Source organism: Larus michahellis, chromosome 9 (genome assembly GCF_964199755.1).
Source record: "Larus michahellis chromosome 9, bLarMic1.1, whole genome shotgun sequence".
NCBI classification, from domain to species: Eukaryota; Metazoa; Chordata; class Aves; order Charadriiformes; family Laridae; genus Larus; species Larus michahellis.
In genome coordinates this window covers 3971673-3997380 of record NC_133904.1, presented here as the reverse complement: position 1 = coordinate 3997380, position 25708 = coordinate 3971673, and the positions used below count along the sequence as shown (strand labels likewise).

The window sequence follows — 25708 nt, the reverse complement described above, 5'->3', positions numbered from 1 at the left end:
GCCGGTTTTAAGTGAGTTGACTTGCCTGTTGCTTCTGCTTTTTCTAGGACACTGTTCCAAAGCCTCGTTTCTCCAATGTTATAAACTTTCTTCTAATTGGCAGCCAAAATATATTCATAAATAGCTGTACATAAATAGCTCTTCTCCTTCCCTGGTATCTCCCTCTGGATGTATTTATATTGTATTAATCCCATCCCCATCCAGCCTTCATTTTTCTAGGCTCAACAAGCCAAACTCTTTTCATCTGTAGTGTTGTAATTAGACAGTCCATTTTTTCTATTCGTCTTCTCCACCTCTTCCAGATTCTCTTAATCTTCCTTCAACACAATAAACCGGAGTCGCACAAGGTATTTTATGTATCTTTCTAACGTTGCTTTCCTGTTTTAGCCTCTTTGGCCAGCCTTTCCAAAATCTTCATATGTCCTGAGACCTGTTGTGCTCCTTGGGAAGGGAGGAGGGACGCTGGTGGCAGCACAGGTGACAGCAGCTACCCAGGACCCCTGCCATGTGATGGAGGGATGGAGAACTGGGCCACTGCTGTGGCCCAAGGGGTCCTTATGGAGCAGCTATGAGCGTCATCCTACCACTTTCATCAGCTTTCTCTGCAAGCGCCACAGGGGCTAGGGGCTTGTCTTCCCCAATAGCATCCATGGAGTTTCATGGGGCTGGAGAGAGGGATGTTGGCTGCTTCTGTGCTATTATTTTTCACCATCCATTGGACTGGAGTGTCGAAAATGAGTTTTCCATTTAGGAGGCTGTTTACATGTGTCACTAAAGTGAAACGTAGGCTTCAGAGTGGCTTTTCTCAACTCAGACAAGCTGTAGAATCACTGGATGTGTCTTTGGTGGAGCCAGTAGAGGACTCAGACTCTGGAGAGACCTGGGCAGAGACCTTGGGCCCATCCTCCCCTCACACACACACCAGGGGTCCCTCCCTGAACTCTTCCAGATGTAACCTCTCACAGCTGGGGTTAAAAGCTTTTCTAAAGCTAGCTTTAAAAACATGTCTAAGGAGGACATAGTGGAAGAGGGCTAGCCATGACTTGGTGCTTCCCCAATATGAATAAGTGATGACTTTTTTTTTTTAGAATAATATTGAGCAAATTATGTCTTTGAAAGAGGGAATACATTGATGAATTTTTTCCCTTCTGATGAAAGCTTGAACTTCAGGGAAAAGGAAAAATTTCAAAAGAAACCAAAGTTAGCCATGAAATGTTATTTTGTGAAGTTTCAACCGAAATCCAATCTTGGTTTGGTTTCTTGGCTGTAATATTTGATTCAGTTGGACAGGAATGGTCTCACTGGAGACACCTTTCATCGTTTAATAATCCTCTCTTTCCAGCCATGCCTGGAAATGAACATGAAGAAAATCCAAAAGCATAGTCATACTTTTGCATGCCTAATGTATATCTTCCAATTTAAGATTTGGAAAGCAAGAGTGGCATAGCTGGCCTTGCATGCAGAAGCATATTTCTGAATGATTCAAGCTGTAGGATTGGAACCGAATCACTGAGGCCAAAAGACAAAAATAGAAACTTTCACTTAGAGCTGAGTCATTTGCATTTTCAATACGGCAGTTGGCTTTCTGGCCATTTGGAGCACTTTTGGTTCCATCAGTCTCTTTCCCTTGGGGGTGGAAATTAACACCATCAATCTTCTCTGTGGCCTTTGCTGATCCTTTGCACCCTGAAGAGGGCATTGTGGGAAGGATAGGGGGCATCCCCCTTCCTGGCGAGAGCCAGCCTTTGCCCTGTGCTTGGCGGAGGTCGTCCCTGTCCCGTTCCTTCCCTGCCCAAAGGCTAGTAGCGTGTCTAACAGGGATGATGGTGCCTTCATGAGACAATCTGACCACTGAGAATTGTGTTGTGGCCGCTGATGCTTTGAGTGTTCTTACGGATCAAAAGGGTTGAACGTGTGCACATGAAGCTGCTTAGGCCTGACACTGGTACTCAGGGGAGAGGGCAAAATCGCCACTGTCATTGACAGCAGCCCAGTTCATCATGCTGGTAAGCTGGGGATGGCAGGGTTAGCGAAGGGCCACCTGCTTGTGTTCGGTACCTCGCCACTTGGTGAAAAGTGGAAGGAGAAGAGAGAGGAAGAGGCAGCAGCCCCGTGTTTGCTGTCAGCTGCTGCCATTTGTTCAGGCTGTGGAGGTTATCTTAGTATTATCTGCTGCAGCTAAGGAACCTTTATAAACAGAGAGGGTGAAACTTAAGTGTGGAGTGTGGAGCAATGGGAGTTTTGTGTACTGGTATGCATGGCCGGATGGGGATTTGTGTAGGGTTTATCAGTACACAAGAAGCTGGCTGTGCTCCCCGGAGTCCCGGTGAGAGGAAGGGGTGTCCAGTCATGGTGCTGATGAGCTGCTTCCGCTCTGACTCTGCCGTGAGGATTGCAGTGCTGCTGCCTGTCTTCCATCAGGCATAGCCCAGGGCACTGGAAGTCGTGTGTGCACTTTTAAAACAGCCTGTGAGGAGCATTGGTCTAAGGTAGAGCAAGAGAAGAGGCGTGTCCCAGGCCATCACATGTAGTAGCCCTTGTCCCTGGATAGCTGCAGGTATAATTAGTGACCCCAAAGCTACGTTGCACTTCCCACTGTGATTTGCCCACTGGTATGGTGAGTTTGCTCTGATGGTCGTATTCCAGTGTGTTATTTCTTTGTGCTTTCTCTAAGCTCAATGCCTTATAATGGCTTTGTGCAGCCTTTTTTTGTACTTTGGCTAAATAGTAATAACGAGCTTGGTTTCATTTGAACTTCTTGGACAATACAAATAATTTCCAGAGTCCCGGGGATCTGGGAGGTGCATGCATAAATGCAGGATCCTGCTCAGATCTGGTAGAGCTTTTCAGCTCCAGCTTAGCTCTGGCCCTGACAGCCAGCCAGGCACCTTCACACAGCCGTGCAGGCATCTGTGATACTGTCCACTAGAGACTGCTGAGTCTTGGTGTTACTAGTATTTGACGCTTTTCTGTCCCCTCTTCCCCCATTATCCTGGATGATGGAGAAACAATTCTGTAAGCTGAAGCTCTCAGAGGCGTCTGGTTTTTGTAATTCAGTTCTGGAGCCCCTTAAAAAGGCAGGAGTCCAGAACATTTTTCCATCCAGGACTTAATATTTTCCTTTCAGGTTTGCATTAGCAAATGTTTTTTTCCTTGCAGGTTAAGAGTGTTTCTAAATAGAAAATTTCCAATGGCTCTGGTGATAATTGGTCATTTTGCATTGCCGTACCCAAAATTGTCAGCACGCCCTTTACAAGATCCTGTATGCTCGCTGGAAGATGTTTAATGCAGATCAGCACTTTGCATGCGTGGTACTGGCATGTAAACAATTTAAAAATAATTCCAGATTATGCAATAATAGTGAAAAAGATCCCTTCAGTACTGTTTTTTGGTCTTTGAAGCATTCTTCTGTGTTTAAGGTCTGGTCTTTTGTGGGGTTATAAGTTTCCTTTTGGGGCGGTGAGCATTGATTATAAGCTGCGTTGTAGATGTGGGTTTCTTTTGTACTCGATACATCATCTTTTCCACTGCCTTGGCAGGCAGATCTTAGTGCAGAGCCACTCCTTTAATTAGCTGAAATAACGGATGTTTGGGTGAAATGGAACCACAAAAAATAGGCAGAAAAAGTGTGTGGAGGGTTCCCTCTCTGTCCTGAGAAGTTGGCATATCTCACTCGTTGTGAAGAGATATTAATCAAGGTCAGAGGGACATGGCCCAATTCTGGCGTGGTCTCTCCAGTGGGCATGCTGAATTTCCCAGATAAACCATCCTGTTATCTCTTGGTTGGATTTACCATATGGATTTACTGTAACATTATCTCCTTGTCTTCTTATGGGGGGGTTATACGTGGTTCTGACCGTTTTTTTAGTCCTGATGGGGACATTTTATAGCAGAATTGGTTGGGCCATATGTGTTTTGCCTAAATCTGAGAACAAAGTCAAATGGATCATAGGGTTCTTGCTGCAGGACCCTCCTTTGCGTTGTTCTGGGCCAGGTCCTGGCTGTGGGGACACTTGGACCGAGCGTGTGTGGGCAGGTGGGGGGAACAACTTCCCTCCTGGAGCAGGCCTCGGTCCATGACCCTATCTTTTAAAGAAATGAACGATTGAAATAAATGAATGAAACCTTTTTTTGAACAGCAAATGAAACTTTGTTTTGAAGTGTCAGCTAATCAGAGAAGGAGCACAAAAGATGTCTTTATTTCATAAAGCATTTGTACTGACTTAGGCTGATATAAAAATTTATTTATTTTTTAAATTAAAGAACTCAGCGTTTTGTTTTTTATTCCTCGTTTGGGATGGGAATGATTTTTTGGTATCTCAATGATTTCCAGAGGATTGAAAAATTTTTCTTACCCATCTAAGTGGAAAGAGCAATGTAGGACAGATCCATCATCCTTTGAAATCACTGGAGGCTCCCTGTTGGCTGTTGCTCGGTTTATTAGTCTGAAGCTTTTCAAAGCAACAGAAGATACGTGAGTTTGTTATACAGATTCAGAAATAACATGGCTTTCCATTAATTTTGCACACCAACCTGCCAGAGCTTCTGTGGAGTAGTATTAAAAAATGTTCAGCGATGCTTGTGCGTATTAAAGAGTTTGGGAGAGTTGGCTTTAAATATTCAGCGCATCTTAAACCTCATCTCTGTCCCATTTTTTTATTTGCTCGGTGGCAGCACTCAGAAGTCAAAATGTCGAAAGATTAAGCCGGCAAAGGTTAGCTGTAGCCATCTGGTGCTGTTGAGGAATTAATGTCTGAGCTCAGCCCGGAGAGGTGGCCTCCCTGCCCACCCCCATCACCAGATCCCCTCTGAACCAGAGGCTTGGATTTCGCTTTAATGGGACACGGAGATGAAAATAACTGTCAAGGCTAAAATGTAGTAGTTAATTCGGACAAAGAAGCAGCCAGCAAGCCAAGAGCCGTTACATCCAGTGGACGCTGTAAGAGCCGGTTGTGCTGAAGCAGAGGTGGGTGGCTAGCAGTCCAAGGGATTAATGGCTTAATTGAGCATCGCTGAATGGGATGCTGTGTTAAAGTCATCATCTTGATTGCTCGCGTCTCTGGAAACACCTACACGCATTATGACAAGGTCAGTAGCAGTTTTAAAGTTCTATTATTATTGTAATTCTGTTTTGGAGTAAGTTAGCTTCCTGCCCTATTTTATCCTCTGTTAAGCATCTCATTTATATTTTTCTCTGCTAAACAGAAATATCCTAGTTGGTTGCCAAAGAAATCCTACCTTATCAAAGGTACTAATGTAGCAGTTACGAACTCTGTGAGGTTATGTGTCAGAAACAGGAATGCAGCGATTTGGGATATAAATATAATAATCATCTATATAATGTGCTGTTTTGTTACACAGCCGTTTGCTGATTCACAGCATTGACCTGCAAACCCACACCTTTTTACTGAAAATGCCATACTGTCAATTTAGAAATTTTAGATTCTTTTTTCACCTGCACTAATTACAAGGCCTGAGACTGGGCATAACTACATATATCTCTGAAATTCTCATGGTACCCTTTATTATTAATAAGCCCTATTTTTGTTTTGTTTCTCTGAGCTGGGATAGCAGTCAGTTGCACTTTAAAATTGATACTGCTGTAGCCTTTGAATGGCAATAAAATAACACTGTTTTTGATTGGTAACTGCCACTTCCATTGGAATATTTTTAAAAATAAAATTAGTCTTGCCCTTAGCTTTTGTAAAAGGCTGTTACAGCAAAGCCAAGCTTAAAGGCTATTTCCAAAGTATAAAACATTGAGATCAATAGTGGGAAATATTTCCGAAGTTAGTTACTTTGATACAAGCTGTTAAGTGGTGTGAGGAATAGATGAAGGATGCGTTTTTAACATTGGCAGATGCCTCCCATTTTCCCCTTACAAACAGCACTTGGTTTGCTCACAGTCATTAGAAAGCAAGCAAATAAAAGAAGCCGTGGGTCTACACAGAAGTTAGATAAAGATGATGATCTGAACGATGGGGAGCAAACCCCATAACCTTATTTTCATTAACATTCACATGTGTTAGAGAAATGAACCCACACCACACCACCTCAGTTCAAATTCATCAGAAAAGGGGTGCTGGTATGGGGCAATGGTTTCAGAGGAAGCTGTGCCAACACAGGAACTCCGTCCCAGATCTGTGTGCAACAAAGCAAAAGGAAATCAGAACGGGTGTGTAAGAACTTCTGTGGTTTCTAGTAGCATTTTATTATAGGAGTATCTAAGAATTACTGATAGAATATCATAACTTCCTATGCTGTATTGCATATAGCAATATGCAAACAGTAATGTAGACCCTATTGTGCAAAGCGCAGAAGCCAGTTCCTAAATCCATGCAATCTAAGAATGAAAAGCACTTCGTTACATCCAGGCTTAAATGCTCAGCGTGTTGCATGATCAAGTTGAAAAATAGAGGTTCAGTATTATTCAGCTTCAGTGTTGCTGTTATATCGTGTTGATCAAGGCTATGTGCAAGTGAGGTGAGCGTATTATGAAAGCCACGAAGAGCTCAGGTAAAGAGCGTGAGATTTGTAGGGTTAAAACCGTAGGCAGAATTTCTTTGGATTTCAGCCCAGATTTTTGCTAAAAATGGCTGATGCATGTATTGGCAAAAGTTTATTCCCAGCCTACATGAATGCCAGTACTGATGATGGTTCCGTCATGCATCTTGTAGAAATAAACCAGTGTTTAGTCAGTAGAATGTAATTTTCCTCTTTTTTTCTTTTCCTACCGGTGGGTATAAATTAAGCTTATAAAACATGCTGCTGCTTATTTTTCCATTTGTATTTCAGAAGTCAGTATATTATTTCTTAAGTCACCAGGAAGTCTTCTGTGAATTGGGTAATTTGGTTGGTGAGATGCTTAGCTTTGCAATGGACGGCTTCTGTGGTTTTTGAGAACTTAGGAATAGGTGGCCCACCTTCTCTCATTTAACCTTTGAAAGCTCAAGATAACTTTGACAGAATCATGTGAGCACAGCTGTTGGCTGAGGGCGAGCTTTTTTTATCACTCTCTATCTCACCAGTTTTGCTCTTTTCAGGCTTGTAATTAGTTCGATTGCAAGGTCTTTTTTTTGCTGAAGACCTTTGGCAGCTTTTTTCATCAGGTTTTAGGCAGGAGGTCAATTTCCTCTGCAGAATGCAAGTGTAGAAAGAAGTTTTGATGGCAGTTACAGAGGAAACCTGAATGATGAGTAGCATTATCTTTCTGCCAAGAATATTTAAATATAAATATAGCGATTTCAAACAGTAGAATGGCCCAGATTTCTTACATTCAATTAAGCTGTTATTGACTTCTACTTGATGGATGTTCAAATGTTCACAACTGGACAGTTTTATTTAGATCAATAAAAAGTTCTTATTTGCCTAAGACAAGACTAAAATTGAATTTAGGGACTAAAATTGATATCCCAAAGACTGACTAAACTGCCAGCTAACTCTGGGAGCACATAAACTCCACAGAGCCAGCCGTTTATGACATTCCCATTCCTGGAGTACCCAGAAGTCTACACCTAATGTACATGAGCAGACCACGGTGGTTGATGGCCAGCCCATGTTCTCCGAACAGTGGTGATGGTAGCAGTGGTTGTAACTAAGCCATTACATTACAAAGGACTTAAGAAATTTTGAGGGGGAGAAAAATGTAAGAGGAAGCATGACACATTAGCCAAGTAGTTTCATAAAAGTAGTCATTCGGTAAAACACAGAAGCGGTCTTCGGATTAGGGTCTGGCTTGTGGAGTTCCTTCTTCCCTAGTTACAACATTGTGGTCCTTCTCGTGCTCCCTGGCCAACTGATTTGGTAGTGCTCCCTGCACAGTGGGGCAGTTCCAATAGGAGAGGTGGAAAATGCTCCTGTAGGAAGACCTCAGGTGCGCAGGATGCATGAGAGGTTGGCTGGAGACCTCTCTAATAGATGAGGAAGTGACACCGGGATCTCCCAGATCCCGAATGGATCTCTAACCATCTTGTACTCATACCTCCACCTTCCCTGGCCATGATTTAAAAAGAAAGAAATATGGCCCTGCTCAGTTCTTTGGCAGAAAGGACGTGTCTTTACAGGTGGAATGGCTGCAGATGTGGATCTTGAGTGATAGTCCCCAAAATCAGGATTGAGCCTGGAAGGAAGTAAAATTTGGCCCTCCTTTCAGCATTTTTTTAGTAATCAGATTAAAGTTGCTGTGCTCTGTCAGTCCGATTTGCAGGGCTTCCTGCTCAGCTTTCCAGCTGTTTTGTATCTCTGGTGTGAGGCGTTTTTTCTTCCGAGGGGAATTCCAGTGCTTCTCTCTAGGTTCAGGACTTCATCACAGGGTGCCGAGTGCGCGGAAGCTGCATGTTCCAGTAACTGCAGTGTGTGCTTGGATCTGTACTTCTTGATTTTACTTTGTGTAGTTTTTGCTGTGCAGACGGGAGAACTAGTTTGCTTTGAAGTTCTCTTTTCTATCATCCTTTAAACAGTTACTTGCTTAAGAATCGTTTGCATTTCCTACCTTTAGTGTCCATTACAAAGAGAATTAAATCCTATGCAGAATTCTTAGAGATCCCTTACAGGTGGGTGGTCTGCTCTGAAGGACTGGACCATATGCTGGATGAATTTCTTTTCCCACGCACCCCCTAAAACTACAGAATTATGAAAGTGCCACACCTATTAACGTGAACTCTGAGATGCTGTTTATTATGCTGTAATTTAACACCACATTTGTCTGCCTTGATTTCTGCTGCTCGTCCTTCACACGTTTGGCATCGTCTGAGAAAGGTTATTGATGTGGGCACATCTTTAATGGCACGAATCTCTGGAGCCGTCTCCAATGTCTGAGTGATTTGAGCTTCATTTAAATAATTGATGAGGAGTGTTAGTCAGAATCTGTTGGTGATTCAGACTGCATTATTCAAAGATATTTACTGACAGTTATAGATTGGTTCAAATTTACTTCTTTTTCCAGGCTGCATTAAACTAGGCCCCGCATGACATATGTGTCTATTTTTAAAGAAGTTTCCTTGTTAACATATGTGAAAAGCTGTGGGCTTAAGGAGTTTATTTAACCAGTTGCAAATGAACAATAATAATGAATAATGTTTTAGCAGGGAGAAGTGAGTTTGAAATGGTCTCTTTTCAAGTGAAAAGTGCTTTTCTCTGTTTGTGTATAATTCAGGAGCAGACCCGAACATCTTACTCGAAATTCAGTGACTTTCCTGCAGCTTTCCCTGTCCTGGTAGTTGGGGGGGTGGGTGGGGTGAGACTTCACAGCTGCCTCTTCGTTAGCCACCCACCACAAGCATCTTCTCTAATGGTTTGCAGCTTTTAATCTTTGACATGTAAAAACTCTTCTGGCTCCTAATGGTATTGGGAAAAAAAAAAAAAAAAAAAAAAAGTCTAGCCTGGGAGACTCTCCAGGATTGATCAGGATGACACCGGGCATATTGCATCATCTCCTTTTACTTTGTTTTCCCAGAGTAAAAGTATTCCCAATTTCTTTTCTTTCACCTTCATTGAGGTGTATGAAGCTGTGGTTGAAAGTGCTGGAGAAGTACGGTGGGGTTTTTTAGGCTGTTGTCAGGAGGTGAACGAAGTGTGACCGAAGCAAGGCTAATAATACCAGCGTGGCTTTGCAGGTCTTGCAGACACCTTGCTGTTTCAGAAGTACCGCAGGTGCCAATCTGGTGTAAGCCCTTCCCTTCCCTGGTTCCTGCAGCAGCAGATGGAGTGTGGCCGGCTGCTGCAGAGCGTACGTGTCCGTGTGCGTGTGAGCTTTCACACCCACCTTTGGAAACCACCTCTGGGAGCAATTGGGGAACTCGCTGTCCCTTTTAGTTTCATGTCCCTGTTGGAAAGTACTTTACCATATTATCACTTTCTTTAGCAGCCAACTGAGTGCTGAGGTTTTTTTCCTCTTTTTTGTAATTGTAAATATTCCACAGAAAATAGTTCACCTCCTTTTTTTTTTGTTGCCAGGATGCATTGAGATTGCACCTCTGCATAAGTAATGAAAAAGTACTTCTTCCTGACCCCTCTTTTCTACTTTTACTGCAGGAACTGTGGACATGGGTGGCAAACAGTCCACAGTTGGCGAAGTCTCCATAATTCAGACACCTGTGACAGAAAGCATTCAGGATGCTTACAAAGCTGGAGACACCAGTAAGGCCCAAGAGTTGATTAAGTTATCATGTGAGGAGACTGCACTGCAAGTGGAAAAGGTAGGGTCAGGTTACTACTCTTCCTCAGATTTTATTGGGAAAGAAACCAAAATGCCGAGCTGCTGTCGTGTGTTGTTTCTCATGCAGAAAACCCATTCGGTTACATATGTTATGCTGGTGCTGCAGGGTCCCAGACATGGCTGGTTGTGTGGGGCTCTTCAGGAACATTCGCTCAGGGACAGTATTTGCCATAGAAAGCACTGGTCAGAAAGACGAGGCCGACCACGGGAACAGCGTCTGTAGGAACAGGAGCCTATGCGAGAAGGGGTGCTGGTGCTGTGGTCACTAAAACAGGGAAATAGATGTTTCCCCGTAAAAAGGAAGCGGTTTATAGACTTAGAAAAAAAAAAATGTATTCCCCCATCAGTATAAAGATGGTGAATGGCCCCCCGGGGGGATTTCGGTGCTTGTGTTTGGAACTATATCCTCTGCACCAGCTTCCACGCTGCTTTGCCTTCAGAGCCCTCATTTTGAGCCTGCTCTTGGCACAGATTTGATCTCGGTGTTTTGGGAGAGTACCTGCGTGTCGAGTCCTTTGGCCATCTCTCAAATAGGAAATACTGTACCTTGTAGCAGAGCTGTGCAAATGCTTTTTCTGTTGGTCCATGAAAAATGGATTTACGCTCACCATTCTGTGACTTGGGCACTTTTGTGGTAAAGCCATACAAAAAACTATAAATCAAAACCCCAACAAATTAATATAATTAATATATCAAGACCAATTACTCTAACGGCTGCTAGTGTTTATGAAATTCTTAATTAATGACAGTGACAGTGAGTATGCATTTGCATGGGCACAAATAAATACATAGCCCTAGAAATGTTCTTTTTCTCTACCCACTCCCATGACAGAGAATTTATTTTGCTGTATTTTCTGTACCAGTGTCAGCTTTTAGGTATTGCAGCAGCATATGGAGACCTGCAGGCGGTGAGATATTTACTGAAGGAAGCATTAGTGGTGTTACCAACCGAACCTAATGATGACAACGCAGCTGTGGTGGCTGCATATTTTGGACATAAGGATGTTGTGAAAGAGCTGCTGGATTCCGTGCGTGGTAAGCCTATTACATCGCCTCTGCCTTTCCTCAACCTTTTTGGTTAGCTGTGTGCTATAGCTTCAAGCAGGTGTTTATTTTTTTAATATCCCTTGAAAGGGGAGGGACTTAGTCGTGGGAAAGTGCATGGAGGGATCTAATCTCTGCTGTGTTTGAATAAAACTTCCCCCATGGGGGGAGAACACATGCATAAAAATATTCCGTGTTTGCAGATTGGAAGTGGAGGAAGATGCCATTTAGACAGTTCATTCCCATCAGCCCTCACAGCTGGGTGACGTCCCAGACGCCACAGAGGAATTAGGGGATTTTCAGGAAGCAGCATCATCCCACTCTGCTGATCCAGCAGACACGGGGGTGCTGGGAGTGAGAGTGCAGCATGACGGTCTGGAGAGTAGTAGTCTGGGTGCACAGCTGGAGACATGCTCTGTGTTGGCGTTTTGTTCTGACTTGCAGGGGAATTCCTTCTTTGGAATCATCATTATATTTCAGATACTTTCTAGTTTAAAAAATTATTTTGTAGCACCTGGACCCTCTGTGGAGTCGGGGTCCAGCGCTGCTGCACAGCAGCCGGGGCGAGTCGCTGGCTTGACCTCAGGCACTGCAGTAACTACAACAGCAAGGCCAGGCCTCCGCAACATTTCACCTGAACAGAGCTCTAGCCCCTCACTGGAGCTGTATGCTTGCCAGAGACCTCAGTGAATACGGGAATAACCTGTTGGGAAACCTGCTTATTTGATGTTCTTAAACTGTAAGAACACGAAGAAGCAAAAGAAACATTCCAATTTGGGGGATGCAATTAAACTTAGTGTTTCCTTCAGCCAGAAAGGAGGCTGACAATGCTGGCTTTGTAACCTAGTGGCAAAAATTGAATCATATTACTATAATACTCTCAGTAATGAAAAGTGACTTAAGTAGTTTCTGGAAACTTAGCTTAGTTTAGAACTGACCAAATTCCCTTAAACCCTTAGTTCGGGGGGTCAAGGGGAGGTGCTCTGTACAAACAGCAGCTTTCAGAAGTTTTTATGCAGAACTTCCCATTTGTTTCCCTGAGACGTTACATAGAAACCAATGGCAGGGTTTTGGAGTAAATTGCATGAATTTGGAATTTGGCTAATGCACTGCAGTGATTCTCTCTGGCTCGGCGTGAGCTGCTTGTGGCTTACAGCTGAAGTGCAGCCTGGTTTTTGCTCACAAGGGTGAGTGGTATAGTCGAGTTGTTAAGAGTGCAGAGAGTGATGCAATTTCCACGTGCAGAAGCTGCAAAAAAGAAAAAAAAAAAAGAAGTTGACATGTAAACTTGGGCTCGTGGATGTTTTTGTAAGCATTTCAAAGGGAATGTGAATTTGTAAAGTAAATGGAGGTGATACTGTGAGTCAGGGAATATTTGAGGACTGCTCACCGTTAGCAGAAATAATCCTGTCATGGGCATTTAGTTATAGGGGCAGAATTATGCGCACCTAGGGGAAAGCGATGTGATACAGGCAAAACATTATTTCAGCAAAAAAAGCAATATGGGGATGACTAAAACAGTGGCAAATTCATGCAGAAATCAGAAAGTGATATTTTAGGTTTTAGCCTTAAATGACATTTGTCTAACTTTACTATGAATTGATAGTGAAGAATTCACCCAAAATTAAATATTTCAAAGGGAAACAAAATTTTTTGTGGGAGGCTTTAGGTTGCAGTGAAAACAAACTAAAACAATTATTTTGTGTGGTCTGAGACATTTATTTTTGTTTTATTCATCCAGTAGCATAAAAAGTCAGCTGATTTTCCCCGTTCTTTGTATTCCCTCTTATGAACTTCTTCCAAGTGGCCTGTCTTGGCTGTTTGGATCGAATGTCTTGTTGGATCAGGCCTGTTGTCTCTGTATGCAAAAACGGACCTCGTCATCCCTTGCCATCTCTGCTCGGGATTAGATGTTTGATTTCTCTGATGGTGGCCTAGCAGGCATCCGCGGAACCTTCCACTGTTGCTAGCTTGTGCTTGCTTAGATCAGGGACAGTCAAAGTTTGCCCATTAGCTGGGTAGGTAATGAAAAACAGTTAAGCAAAGCTGAAAACTGTGTGCCTGAGCAGCTTAGGGCTCTTCTGTGACACTCTTGCAGTGCAGTCTGCTCCTTTGTCCCCAGGGGCTTCACTGTGTACCCTTTGCAGAGCCGTTATTTGTGGATGACTTCTGCACATCACAGCCTGGTGACATCAACTAAGTCAAATGCCGTATCTTTTTGTTAGGTCCTAGTACTTGCCAACAACTCCTGAACTGGATGCTGGCCATCGCCTGCCAGCAGGGACATTTGGACATAGTAAAACTCCTAATTCGTGCGTACAGTGCTGACCCAGAGAGCTGCGCAGTCAGGCGGAATGAGTTTCCAGTTCTTATACGCTTACCCCTGTACGCTGCTATAAAGGCAGGTATGTATTCGCATGCTTCAAAACTTCGTCCCTTTTCTCCAATGTCTTTTAAAGAATAGGCTGAGTTGTTCCCCTCTAGGAAGGTGTCACTGTGAACTGGATTGCCTGGAATTGTTCTGGATTTCCAGTGGGATAAATCAAAATAAAATTGGCTCTGAATCTTTTGATTTAGCCAAATTTAAGTCTGGGCCTTCCTAAGTTAGATTACTGTAAATGCTGAGAGGCTGAACTTTCCTCTTTAAACTCCTGGGGAAAAGACCCTTCAGAAATAGAAACCTTGCAAATAAAAGCATTATTGTTATGGACACTTTGGCACACATGCTTGATTTAGGCTGAATAATTTACACTTCAAAGCACAGCTGTGTGTATGGCTTAATAAGGCAGGGAAAAAAAGAGAAAAAAGAAAGAGCCTGGGCCTGTGCTTTTACATAGTGTCTCTGCTGTCTCAGTTTGACCAAACTAAATCCTATTGCTGGGGGAAACAGTCTTTATACAGTTCAGTTCCCTTTTTGCACACCCCGAGGTTTTTTTTCAGAAGTGGTTATTTCCCAGGATTTCTGTTCAGCTCCTTGTTGGTTCGTTTACAAGAGAAGAAGAGAACAGACAGTCTACCTTTTCTTTAAAGGGAATGAAGATGTAGCCGTGTTTTTATTACGGAATGGAGCTTTCTTTTGTTCCTACATCCTGATGGACAGTCCTGAATCCAGCAAACACCTTCTGAGGAAGTATTTCATTGAGACGAGCCCACTACCAGGTAGTGCTCCAGCAAAAACAGTAAGTAGCCATTTATCTGTCTGAAGAGACACCCTTTTAAAGGAACATCATGTTAATAATTGATATTTGTCTTTGTGTACCATGTGGTTGGTGATTCTTCTGCTCAACTAAGAGCCTTGTGGTTTGCTCCCCATTTGGAGAACGGTCTGTGAAAGTGGCTTTTGTGCCAGTGCTGAATTGCAAGGTGTAAAACATGAGGCCGTTAAACGGTATCATTGTGCAAGACACTGTGTGTGACAGCTTCTGCTTGGCGATTTTAACATTAACGTGTGAATTGGGCATATGCTGTGGAAGGGAAACATTGACTTTGTGCTCAGAGTTTTCAGAGAAATAACCACGCGGTTTCTCTGTGACCCCAGGATGATCATTTCATTCAGGTTTCTCTTGTGCATTCTGATTGAAGGTAACGCCAGAAGCTCTGTGCTGTCCTGGAGGGTTAGCATGGCATGGACCTAAGCATGTAAACGCTTCTCTTCCCTTGCGTCTGTTCAGATAGAGGGCGTACAAACAGGCTCGTGTGGCTTTTTGTTAACAAGGAGCATGGGTAGCGCAAACTGATGTCTGCTCAAAATACACTCTTCCCTACTTCAGATCCTCATCAGTAAAAGACGGCTGATAGCCTTTACTGCTGCTCACTCAGGACAGATCTGGCTTTCTGGAGCAGCAGGGAGAGTATCGTGTGTGATCACATCATATTAGTTGAGCTGTGCTTGTCCCACAGAAATGGGTTTTGATGGGACACAGACGCCAACAAAAAGCAATTAAAGCCTTTTTAGGTTGGCAAGAGCTCTGTGGGTACTTAGCCACTGACAGCCTTTTGACAAGTTTCTTAATTCATTTGCATCTCTATTTCTTCCTCTGTAGAATGGAGAGGTTTAAACTCCTCGTATCTCACAGCTGTTGGAAAGCTTAATACGTAGTGATGATGCTTTGAGATACACAGATGAGAGGCATTGTTTTCACGCAGAGTATTACTGCATTTCATGACTATCCCCTATCTTTGTATTACTAGGCTGAATTCTCCATTCTCTCAATCTCTGTTATCTGTCTCCTTTATTCAGAACTGAAAAACGTCTCACAGCACACGCTGTTACTGCTTTATGGGGAAGCATGTAGTATTTCGTATTATTTCTACTTTTACCCAGCAATTTAGCTATCAGGCATTTTTAATCAGGTCATAAAAATTTTGTGGTGAAAAATTGCAAAGGAGATTTTTCGATCAAGGCTCTGTCTGTGAATCCCATTGCTGGCTGAGTACCTGTTTGTTCAGCTCGTAACATCCCGGGGTGTTGATTCTGCTTTGGTGTTAAGTAAAAATAAGCAGAGAGGTTTTCATAGTGTTAGGAACTTCTCCATTCTCTGTTTTCCTGCCAAGACTCTGTCTCACTGGATTCCTGACCGTACCGTGAATGTTAGGGACTACAGTCCACATATGCGAGCTTGATTTCATTAGGTTCAATCAGCAGATTTAGAGCCCTCCCTGTGGGATTTGTAGTTTTGTTGACAGGTAAACAAAAGGAAGGTAAATCCTAGATGTTTCTACGTGAGAGTTCATAAAACTACATGCCTTTTAGAAGAAAAAAAAACATCCAACTAACTGGATAATTCAGCTTGAATAAACTTGGAATGAATGTTTGAATCACAGGGAAGAGGTCTGTTTTCCACGTGAACTTGCTGGCAGTATTTAACTTAGCTGCTGTAAAAATGACTCAGCTTTGTTGTTGTCACACCCTGAGCGAAGAAGAGAGCAGTCTTAAAACATCAGCTAATTGCCAGAAGGGCCTGGTTTAAAAAAAAGAAAAAGAAAGAAACAAAAAAACAGACCTAGAAACTTGACCTTGATTCTTCTAGTACCTGTTTATTTTTAATATGTTTGCTTATTTAATGCTTTCTCTTTGAATTCGTTTTGGCAGACTGGGCCAAATTCAGGAAGATTTGTCCTAGTTTGTCTGCAGCGCTCAGGTCTCTGGGAAGTGACAGTCGGACACCCTGATGATTTTTGTTAAAACACAACTTCACGGCAACTGCAAACAAGCTGCCTCAGCGCTTTCTTCGTATCTCATAACAGTCATGAGCGTAAGCCTTCTTGTGTAAGGGCTGTGATGCATTTTGCACGGGGAGGAAGGAGAAAAAGATTCTGTGGAGACTGCGATGTGTATGGCAGCCAGCTGGATCTCAGAAAGTCTCTCCTCTTGGATGAGGCACACTGAGCACTGATCAGAATGCAGCACTTCAGAACAAGCCCAGAACTTCAAAAGGGTTTGTCCCATCTGTGCTCTCTTTAAGTGAAAACACTACACAGTTGACCTCCAATTGATTTCACAGTAGTGAATGCTACCAGCTATGTATAAAATGTGGTTGGAGAGCTCGATTTAGCTGCCACACCTTCCAGGCAGCCATTGCGCTCTGCATAGTGCTGCCCTTTTGGAAACAACAGGAGTTACATCTCGTTTTTCTAATATCTGTTTCTCCTTTTTTTTTTTTTTTTTTCTGGCATAAATTTATCCCCACAGCAAACCACTGTCTTGCTAAAGAGAGGAAGTGCTCCTTTTTTACAGGAACAGGTAACAAATGCCAGAAAACCCCCCCTGCAGTAAAGTGGCTGGACAGAGATTCCAGACTTCTATATGTATAGTCGGCATGGAGATAACCTGTAGCTTTCCAGTGTGTGCAGTGTGAGATATAGGTGGATTTTTTTTCTGTTACAGAGCAGAAAAGAGCTTAAACTGCTGCGTTTTCCCTAGGAAATTTTTGCCAAGAATTTTATACACAAGCACACGAATGTATGTGTAGGTATACGTGTGTGTGAGCCTCCTCTGATTTCTTTACCCACTGCCTGGCTATTTCAGTTACATCACCATGGGTAAAGAAATCCATGGCAGTTCCGCTCAAGATGCATAGCAGCATTATTGATGGAGAAATTAGATCCCCATCCTCACAATATCCTGTCTATGGCAAGAGCGAAGATCTGTTGGGGCATGTCATGGTAGTTAGGAGGAACGCACAAAGCCTTTTCTTAATCACCTTACCAAAAGGTCTCAAATCTAAGTAAATATTTTTTTGTATTTGTAGTCCACTGTTTGCCCGAAAGCAGCAGGGTTTCTTGCTTCTGCACAATTTCCAGTCCCTTGCCTTCCTCAGTACAACCCCTGACATCACTGCAGTAGAAGATTTCCATTTAGTTTTCAGGAGGCATATTGAGAAACACTTTCCTTGGCAGGAGACGAGAGTCTGCAGAGGTTTGTCTTGCCCTTCGGAGGAGCAGTAAGCCACCCGACTCAGGCTGTGCCCAGGATCTGACAGCCTCTGAACACCATCCCTCTCCCGTTTGAGCACAGAACTCGCCAACCGGTGCCAAATGGAGAAGGGTTGAGCTCATCACTGGGCTCGGCGAGTTCAGCATCACAGACCTTCTGCACCAAGGAAATGGGCTTTTCTAGGAAGACAGTGGAGATGATTAAGTATGAGCTGGGGAGGAAATCCCCTCTCTTCCTGGCCTTGCTGCCAGGCTTTCTTTCACTTAATTATGTTTTCACTGCACAGTGCTGAGCCAAGTAAATCTCCGGTGTAACTCCGCTGAGGTTACTAACACCAAGAATTTTGTCCACTCTCCCGAAGTCAGACGAAGGGGCTTGGCTGATCCTCCATCTTGCGGCAGTCGGGCAGAAGAGACACTGTCAGTCCCAGGCTCTGGCTGGGGAGGAGGACTGAGTGCAAGTAGCTTCAGAAAGCTGCCTAGGAGCTGGGGACGCCTATCCCGCAGCATTCATAGCAGGTATTGGATTTCAAGATTTGGTTTGGAGGTCACTGTCTGAATTCTGCAGGTATCTTTCTATCACATTAAATACCCTGAGGCTATGGCTCTGCATTTTTGAGGTGAATGATACACAGCAATCTAAATGCAGAACAGAGATGAGTATCAGTCTGAAATGAGAAGCAGCAGAGACGTATGGTCCTGCTTGCACTCGCTAGAAGCAGGCTATAGGTCTCACTATGACTGCATTGGTCAGTGGACTCAAAGACAAGTACTTTTTTGTACAGAAATAAGAGCTTGGGCCCACTGTAAAGAGCATTGTCTTGAAACAGAGCAGGAACTGAGGGGGAATAAGTAACATCAGTTCTTTTCTCTCTCTCTCTCTCTCTTTTTTTTTTTTTTTTTTTTTTTAGCTTTGCAGTTTAATTAAGCAGGAAGAGAAGAGAGGGAGTTGGAGGCTGTAGTGCATTTTTACTCCTGGCTCTCCTGGGACAAGACAACATGTTACTGTCCCATTATGTGGGCTGGCAAACAGAGTCTGGGTAGCCTGAAACAGTGGCTGGTGTCACACGGGAAATCTGGGACTCTGGAGTCTGAATTCAGGATCTCAACTACAAGACCCTGCTTTCTCCTGTGAGGAGGAAACCAAACGAGCGAGCCTGCTCTCCAGGCCTTCATTCACATCACTGCCAGAATTTCAAATCCCCGTATAGGGTTATAGGGGGTTATAGGTGTCCTCCTCCACACTAGGTTATATGTGTCCTCTGTGTACTGAAGGAGCTGTGGATAGCCTTTTGCATGGAATATTTGCTCAGATTTTTGGCTATAATTCTCAGTTTTCTTGCTTCTGTTTGTTTAGGTAAAATACATGAATAGTTCAAGGGGCTGGATACTTTGCTCATGGATGCATGTCTTAGGAAAGGTGCTATGGAGCATCCCACTTCAGATCAAATGCTAAAAGATGTTTAAAAAAAAAAGCCAGGAAAATTTTCCTTCCCTGTTTTCTTCTTACACCATGGTGTGGATCCTGTGCATCCACAGCCACTGTGGCAATGCCATTGCCAAAGGAAAAAGTGCCAGGATGCCACCACTTCCATCGCCGTGTACTGTTGAAAGTTGTCCTGAACTTCCAGGGTAAATGTCCTCTGGTCGACATCTTTTTTATGTGTCCTACCCAATGCAGTGCTAGTCGTTGGTTATCGTAATATACATGGGATAATAATTAACAGCTTCATTGCTGAGGCCAACTTGGAATGTAATTTCACTGTTTTCCTTGTTGCAGGGTGAAAAGTAGCTTTAGTCCCGCAGCCAGATCTTTATCCCGGATTGATCTACTGCCTTACTCCAGCAGCATAGAGTCAGTAAAAAGCTGCTTCAGCCACTGCCTGAGATCTCCACGAAGGGCTTTGCCGTTCCCCTCTGTTGGCAGATGGCAAGCTGAAAAGGGAGGTAGAGGAAAGAGCATGGCTGATCTTCATGGCATCATTTTTGAGGTTTAGTCTTCCTCTGAGCAAGGTCTCCGTGATGGTTACAGGAGATAATTGATGGGTCTGATAGGCAGGCTGAGATGAATCCACCTTTCTGTGCTGTGTTAGTATTTCCATACCCTGTGTCTTGACAACAGCACGGGTAAGCGGAAAGCCCCTTCCTTACTAGCAGTTAATTTTTAGACCATAGACATGCTGTCTGGAGCTGCTGCCTAAAAGCTTGGATTTTCCCCTATTCATTCTGGTTTACCCTCTCCGCCCCCACTTTGGCTGAGTCTCAGCATAGCTTTTGAAAAAAATTGGTATTCCTGGAAAGAAAGTATCAGGCTGGAGTATGCACTGCCAACCAAGGTTAGTTGTATTCCCTGCTAAAACATTTCTCGCATATCTAGACAGACTGTGCTTGTAGTATACTTTCAGTAGCTGGATCTTTGTTACACCTTTCTCTTCTAGCCTGAAAAGGCCATTCCTATTAAAAATCTGCATGAAGCACGTGTAGTTGGGGATTGGGCCTTTTCTTAACTCTTTCCTAAGCCAAGGGGTTTGTTTTTGCTAATGCAGAGTATGTGATTTTATCCAGCACTGTTAGGTAGGACAGTGATGGGGTTTGTTTCTATATGAGCAGAAGTCATGGTGTAGATTTAATGATCCTGACATAGAAAGGCTTTTGTTGGCAACACTATAAACCACAATATGGTATAAGTGACATCAGTAATAGAAATACAGCTTAATCGGCAAGGAAATTCAATCAGGGACAATTTTAGCTGATCTAGGATGGAGCTACAGTGATGTTGCCCTTCTCCCTGCCCCAGACAGACGCTCCTTCCCCTCTTGCATCAGTACCCTTGTAAGTTGGTTTTTGGTGACCTTGGCTGAAAGCCAAAGCAACTGAAAATTCTCTCTCTAAAATAAAGATTAACAGTATTATAAGATAGGGTAGTGGCCTGGATGTGCATGTAAGTAGCCAACCAGATATCAGTACTACTTGAGGATTTTGTTTGTAGTGTAGAGTTGGTTTCCTGCATTATCTGGATTTAGAGATCTGGCTCCTGTTAGGAGCTCTTGAGGCAATCCAAGGAACCAGGAAAAACCAGTCAAGCGTCTCAGCACAAAAGTGCTCTTTCCCAGCAAGGTTTCCTCATGCTGGGAAGACCTTCCCATCCGTTAGCATCAGTACCCCATCCCTGAAGTGTCAGGTAGCTAGGGATGGAAAAGGGAATCTGACCTGTGGGTTTATACTCTTTTTATTACCATAAATCATAACTGATTGCTGTCCGGTGTTGTAAACAAGCTCAGTCTAGGGCTGTTGCAGATGAAGAAAAAATTAGAGAGAACTACATACAGAATTTAAAACATGAGTTTGTAAGCAGGCATCTGTTAAATATATAGACTAGGAAAATCTAACAATAAAGCAGAATATATTTAGTGCCAGTGTGAAAGCTGTACAGTGTAACTCCCATTAGGTACTGTATATTTTGCAGTAGATGTGGATACTCTGCTTAATTTGATTTCTTGTTGCTGCTGGCTTGCTGTGTTTTATATGGATGCCTTGTGGCATGACCGTGAACGTAGCTTTAGACAAACAGCTTGTACTCTCTGCCTTGGTTTCCCCAGTGATACAATGGGCATTATATTTCCATTCATATTTGCAGGGCTGTCCTGAGCCTTCACTAGCGAACATTTGAAAGCACTATGTCTGCACTAAATACAACTACTGTCAATTTCTTAAGAGTGCAACTGTTTGTGCTTAGCCTTTACTCCATTCTCCTAGACATTTCAACTGTGTGATCTACATTACTTGGAATTCTGAGTCTCAAACAAGCATTTGAGATGGATCTTTGTTTTCTCTTCTCTCCCTTCCCAGAAGTATATTCCTTTTAATTTTAAAATTGGAGTTAAAAGTCTTAAGAGCTAAATACTGGGAATGGGAAAGCAAATTAGGTTTGTTGTTGGGTCCTTGCTGCCTCCTGGTGGAGAATTAAGGATCACTTCATTGAGGCTGTCTGTGGGATGAGTTACATCAAAACCACTGAGCTTATGAAAATGTTTAGGGATGCATTTTGAAAATGTGTATTTTGGAACATAGATCTCATTGGAACACAATGAGGTGAGCTTGAAAATGAAGCCTTGGGTTGTTTACTTGCATTGATGACTGTTATGTGTTCATGTTTTCTTCTGTCTAAGCTGGAGCCTGAAATAAGTCATTCTGCCTTTCACAACAACTTCTGTTTTTTTTTCCAAAAGAAGATGAAACGACTTCCTCGTCTTACTGTCAAAAGCAGCAGAACATTATCTAGAAAGGAGGCAACTGCCAAAATCATATCTCGGATGTTAAAATATCTTCCTAAATGATACTGAGCAAATTTCTAGTGTTTAGAAATGCTTTACAAGAGGGTGTCTGCCTTTCCTTGCCTTTCCCAGATGTTCCTTTGCAAGACCTAAAACTTGCCCGGAACGATTTGGGAGCTTGTTGTTGGAAGATTTAGGATGGAAGAGCAGTGCCTGGGCATATATCAATTATTCCAGCAACAGGCTGCCTGATAAGTAGTCACTACCACACTCGGCAGATCTGTCTCTACAGATGCACAAGCAACGATCCACCAGCATTTCAGACGTGGACTGTTCCTCAGGGGTTCCTCTGGACCTGCCTGGCCCGTGGTGGTGTTCAGAGTCATGTGGAGATCTGAGCAGTGATGCAGACCCTGTCTGAGAGACAGAGTGGGGTTTGGGCTGTGGAGTCTGGGTTTAAGATAGATTTCCATGATCTGGCCGTCTCATGCTGCTAGCCGAGGGTGTGAATGCATCTGGTGGGGCAGGGAGCCCAGCCCCGTGGAAACTCACTGCATGTTGTTGGATGAACAAAGCGTTAGAGTCTGTCCAGCTCTCGCATGAGGGTGCTGGTTTCAGAGAAGGGCAGCTCGCCCTTTGTGGGGCACACTGGAGCTTGTGTACGGACTGGTGAAGAAGTCCAGGTCCCCTGCTTGGGCTTGCTTGTGGTCTTTGGAGTGAGATCACGGAGCAGTTATATGGTGGGGGCTGCTGATATCCAGGCATGATTTAATCTCTGAGTCAGTTTAATTCCTAGAAGCAGATTGGAAAGTGAGCGAAATATTTATGGTCTGTTCTGTGATCTGCCAGATTCTCAGTGGTGTAACACAGGCCAAGAGCAACTGGGATTTTACTAACGTGGTTTTCTCTTCTTTCTTTGACATATGTAGGCTTTATGTGTGAACTGGTCAAACCTCAAACTGCCCTGGGTGGATCTGGATTGGCTGATTGATATCTCCTGTCAGATAACTGAGCTCGATCTCTCTGCCAACTGCCTGGTCTCCCTTCCGTCCGTGATCCCATGGGGCCTGATAAACCTCAGGAAGCTCAGCCTGGCTGACAATCAACTGACGGAGTTACCCAGCATACAGTCATCCGATGAAATTATATGTACAAGGTGTGTGCGCTGGATGCCTACAGCAAACTGAACCCATATGGAGAGCAGGTGCAGATGAGTCAGTTGTGCTTGTGTGAAGATGCATAAGTGAAGAGCTTATGCAGGAGCTTCTTGGTTTATTTTCTGTCTGCTGCAAGGTTTAACTTAAGATTTGCCCCTTTGCACTTTCAGTGTTTCCAAGTTAGTTGTCAGGACAATTGAATTCCTCTATTGTCTCATGTTGCTTCTGCTTTTCTCCAGTTCTGGTGAGCCCCACTCCTCTAAGTCTAAGCCCTGAGCTGACTCAGATTGACACTTACTGGCTCGTATCAGTTATCTGATCTGCTGTCTGTTCAGACTGCTTCTGCCTGCTCCCTGGAAGGGTTAATTTTCTAACAAGGGTTTTTTGCTTTGCCTTGTGAGAGTACATTGCAGCTGCTTTCATTCAGATCTAAAGCTATCCTGGTAAAATAGATGTCTCTGGCAACAGGAGTCTTTGCTAGCATTTTATTGATGCCTGACTGGGTATCTTCTGTACTCGCAGGTTACTCGAGGTTGACGTATCCAGCAACAGGCTCTCTACTCTCCCTTCTGGATTCCTACATCTTAAAAACCTTAAAAAACTCATTGCTTCCAAAAACTATATGGAGAAGTTATTTGACGAGGAAAACAGTACGTACTGTCCAGTGTTATGCCTACGTTTCAAGGCCTGATTTGTAAGGGAGAACACCAAACTGTTATAATAATGACTTAAAACCAGTAATAACTAGAGATGCTTAACATCTCTCAATTCGTTGTCCAAAGTACATAAAAAGGCCTGGTTGTTTTTTAGCACTCATTAAATCCTTTGGCCCTTATCTAGCAAGTATGCAGTATCTTGCTGTATCAGACTGCTGTCGTGCTTACACCAAGTCCACAATGTTTTGTGTTTTCTAGCAACTAATTGGATTGGTTTAAGAAAGCTGCAGGAGTTTGACGTCTCTGACAACAGGTTGGTGGAACTTCCAACGGTTTTTCTATACTGCTTCAAGTCCCTAAACATACTGAATGTTTCCAGAAATCAGCTGAAAGTGTTTCCAGATCCCTGGGCCTGCCCCTTGGTAAGTTGAATTGCTCTGACAGAGTCAGAGGCTGAAAAAGCTGTTGAAACAATGCAAAATATCTACTGTAACACTTAAAAAGCTGTCAGACGTCTTGGGCTGTTCTGTTTCTGTAGGAGTGCCCCTGCCTGATTTGGTTTATTGATCTCAGAGCAAGTCTTTCTGAGGTTCTACCATGTTCTCACCATGTTGATGGCATTGGTGGAACACATGCCTTACTTGGATGTATTCGTTTTCTCTGTAGTTCATATGAGCAGGAGTTTTGTTAGGATCATTTTACAGAACATTCAGCCTTCATTCAAAGTTAACTTTGCCCAAACCCACGGCTAACTAGGGCATCTATATCCACCCGTCCCTGTGACTTGATTCCTCACTATCACAGGGATAGCAGGAGAGCGGTGTACTTTGAGGTGTTCGTTTATGGCTGAAAAGCAAATGGGGATAATTTTCTAAATAACTTTTGAAATACTTTTTGCCCGCCAAAGAATTTCCCCGTCGATTGAGTGAGTGCATTTCCTCAGCAAATCCTATGTGTCTGCATGCACAATGATTTATCTGGATCAAAATATATAAAGAGATCACCTAGAATGAATTTATTAAAGCCTTAAACATGTGACAGCTGATATACCTCATTATTTAAAGAGATGATTACTACTCTGTGGGTGTTTTTTCTTTTGTGTTTTCCAGAAATGCTGTAAAGCATGTAAAAACTCACTGGAATTTCTACCTGACACATTGACTGTTTTCTGGAAGAATCACCTCAGAGAAGTGGATTTTTCTGAGAACTCACTAAAAGAAGTTCCACTGGGACTCTTCCAGCTTGAAGTAAGTGTCATTTCTTCCTACTTCACAGTACTTCTTGTAATACCTGTTCAAATACCTCAAAGTCGTAGCAGTGGCTGCCTGATTAAGGTAGGAGACTACCTACTGTTTTGAGTTGATGAACACAGCAATTGCACGGAGCCTCTGAGCGGCCCATAACCTCCTGAATGACTGCAAACGGGACCTTGTCCATCCAGTGTGATGTGATATCTGGCTTTTGACAGATCTTCTGAGAACACTTTGGATGTCTGTGGTTTTCAGATTTTAGGAATACAGTTTGGAAGACAACTGCTGCAAGTAGCTGCAAGCTCCAGCCACTGAAATATAGATGTTCTCAAGTGCACTCACAAATAGCAGTGGTTTTTCTTAATCTGTCACACCAGTGTTGTGTAATTAAAGATTAATCTTTCTATGCTGAAAATAGCATGTTTGAATGCCCTGAACAATGCTAGTTGGCATCTCCCTTGTCTTTAAGCTTGTGCAGATTAAATAATTCTTGCCAGTGGACGTCAGAGATCCATAGTTTTACTTCAAATTCTTCAGAATTTGTGGCTTCACATGGTTTCGACATGAAACGAAGCAGAACTTGGGGGTTTCCTCCAAGCTTCCTTTCCAGAATGTGAAACTCAGGGTCATGGTGGTAGAAGCAGAGGTAAATCTTGTGCAGAAGTTTCATGATTTT

The 25708-nt window shown here is 43.2% G+C and overlaps 1 protein-coding gene across 2 annotated transcripts in view; it reads left to right on the top strand.

Annotated features, from left to right (window-relative positions):
- Positions 1-25708, top strand: part of LRRK1 (leucine rich repeat kinase 1) — an 82181-nt gene that overhangs the window by 12542 nt on the left and 43931 nt on the right. For both annotated transcript variants that reach the window (XM_074602130.1, XM_074602131.1), the window contains 8 exons: positions 10033-10196; positions 11080-11251; positions 13486-13665; positions 14291-14439; positions 22899-23125; positions 23649-23776; positions 24041-24204; positions 24892-25029. In XM_074602130.1, coding sequence (XP_074458231.1) covers positions 10033-10196; positions 11080-11251; positions 13486-13665; positions 14291-14439; positions 22899-23125; positions 23649-23776; positions 24041-24204; positions 24892-25029 — 1322 coding nt within the window. The remainder of the gene's footprint in view (positions 1-10032; positions 10197-11079; positions 11252-13485; positions 13666-14290; positions 14440-22898; positions 23126-23648; positions 23777-24040; positions 24205-24891; positions 25030-25708) is intronic.